Below are 1419 nucleotides of genomic sequence, written 5' to 3' on the forward strand. Positions count from 1 at the left end.
GGAGGAGGAGGAGGAGGAGGAGGAGGAGGAGGAGGAGGAGGAGGAGGAGGAGTCCTCACCATCAGCATCATACGCTGGAACAGAGGAGGAGAGGAAGAGGAGATGAGATGAAGGCTGGTGATGTCAGCGCCACGTCGCTCCGACCCGACCGTCACTCTCCTGCTGTCCCCGCCCACCAGAGAGATGTGGGCGTTGACCCAACGAAGCACCGCCTCCTGGTCTGACAGGCCGTAGTTACCACGGAGACCAGACAAACCTGCAGACAGAGAGTTTGATGAACTGGATGAGTAACTTTAAAAGTGTGTGTACATACACATGCAGTATATTTACTGTATGAATATACTTGTACCTGTGCTCAGGAATCCCAGCGCCGCCGTCCTATAGCTGGCCGTTACCACGACGATGTTGCCCACTGCAGCGAGGGCGGAGCCGTCCAACAATCCTGGGCTCTGATTGGCCAAAGGGTTGAAGAAGAACACCAGGACTGGGACACGCCCCCTCTGACACACAAAGACACGTTTACAGGTCAGCTGAGGTCACCGATGACTCCCTTTAAAATTTCCATTTTATTCAAATTAAGTTTTTTTTTGAATATTCAAATTATTTATGGTGCATGAAGTGGAAGAAATAGTGGAAGAAATACTCAGACTCAAGCAAAATTCCTGCATTTAAAATTTTAATTTAAAGTACAAAAAAGTAATCAGCATCAAAATATATACTTAAAGTACCAAAAGTATAAGTACACATTATTCAGAAAGGCCCATTTCATATTTTATTATTGGATTAGAACCCCGATTCTCAAAAAGTTGGGATGCTTTGTAAATCATAAATAAAATCCTTTTTGACATACAGTGGGGAAAATAAGTGTTCTACATATCTTTTTTTCATTACACATTATTCCAATTTAGCTATTCATAAGAAACACACGATGTGGTAAACAAGCTCCTATCCCAGCTTTTTTGGAAGGTGGTGCAGATTCAGTCAAATTCAGTGTATATTTCAAAAAATAGTGAAGTTATACAGTTTGAACATTAATTACCTTGTCTTCACTGCATTCTGTTTTTATTTATGCTTTACACAGCATCCCAACTTTTTAGGAATAAGGTTGTAAAATTACTGATGCGACTGTAACAGGGACTCACCGGAGCTGCAGGGCTGAAGATGTTGAGGTAGAGGCAGTCTTCACTGGAGGCTGCAGACTCTTCATCACCTGGCTGGATACAACTGGGACTGAAGGACGGAGGGACGGACAGACAGGTTCAGTTTTGACCACATTATTTCACATCTAGTGGAAGAAGTATCATTTGTTTTTTTTTTTCAATTTTTAACCCTCTGACAGGTAGATCATGACACAGACAGGTAAGATGACACAGACAGGTGGATCATGACACAGACAGGTGGATCATGACACAGACAGGT

At 43.1% G+C, this 1419-nt stretch overlaps 1 protein-coding gene across 1 annotated transcript; it reads right to left on the reverse strand.

Annotated features, from left to right (window-relative positions):
- Nucleotides 1–59: 59 nt before the first annotated feature.
- Nucleotides 60–1230, reverse strand: LOC121940682 (neuroligin-2-like; the record flags this gene model as incomplete). The annotated part of the gene is made up of 3 exons (XM_042483396.1): nucleotides 60–256; nucleotides 350–530; nucleotides 1143–1230. Coding segments are annotated over 3 exons (466 nt in total), but the record flags the coding sequence as incomplete, so codon positions are not given.
- Between the last annotated feature and the right edge of the window lie 189 nt (nucleotides 1231–1419).

The sequence above is a fragment of the Plectropomus leopardus genome, unplaced genomic scaffold (genome assembly GCF_008729295.1).
Source record: "Plectropomus leopardus isolate mb unplaced genomic scaffold, YSFRI_Pleo_2.0 unplaced_scaffold9246, whole genome shotgun sequence".
NCBI classification, from domain to species: domain Eukaryota; kingdom Metazoa; phylum Chordata; class Actinopteri; order Perciformes; family Serranidae; genus Plectropomus; species Plectropomus leopardus.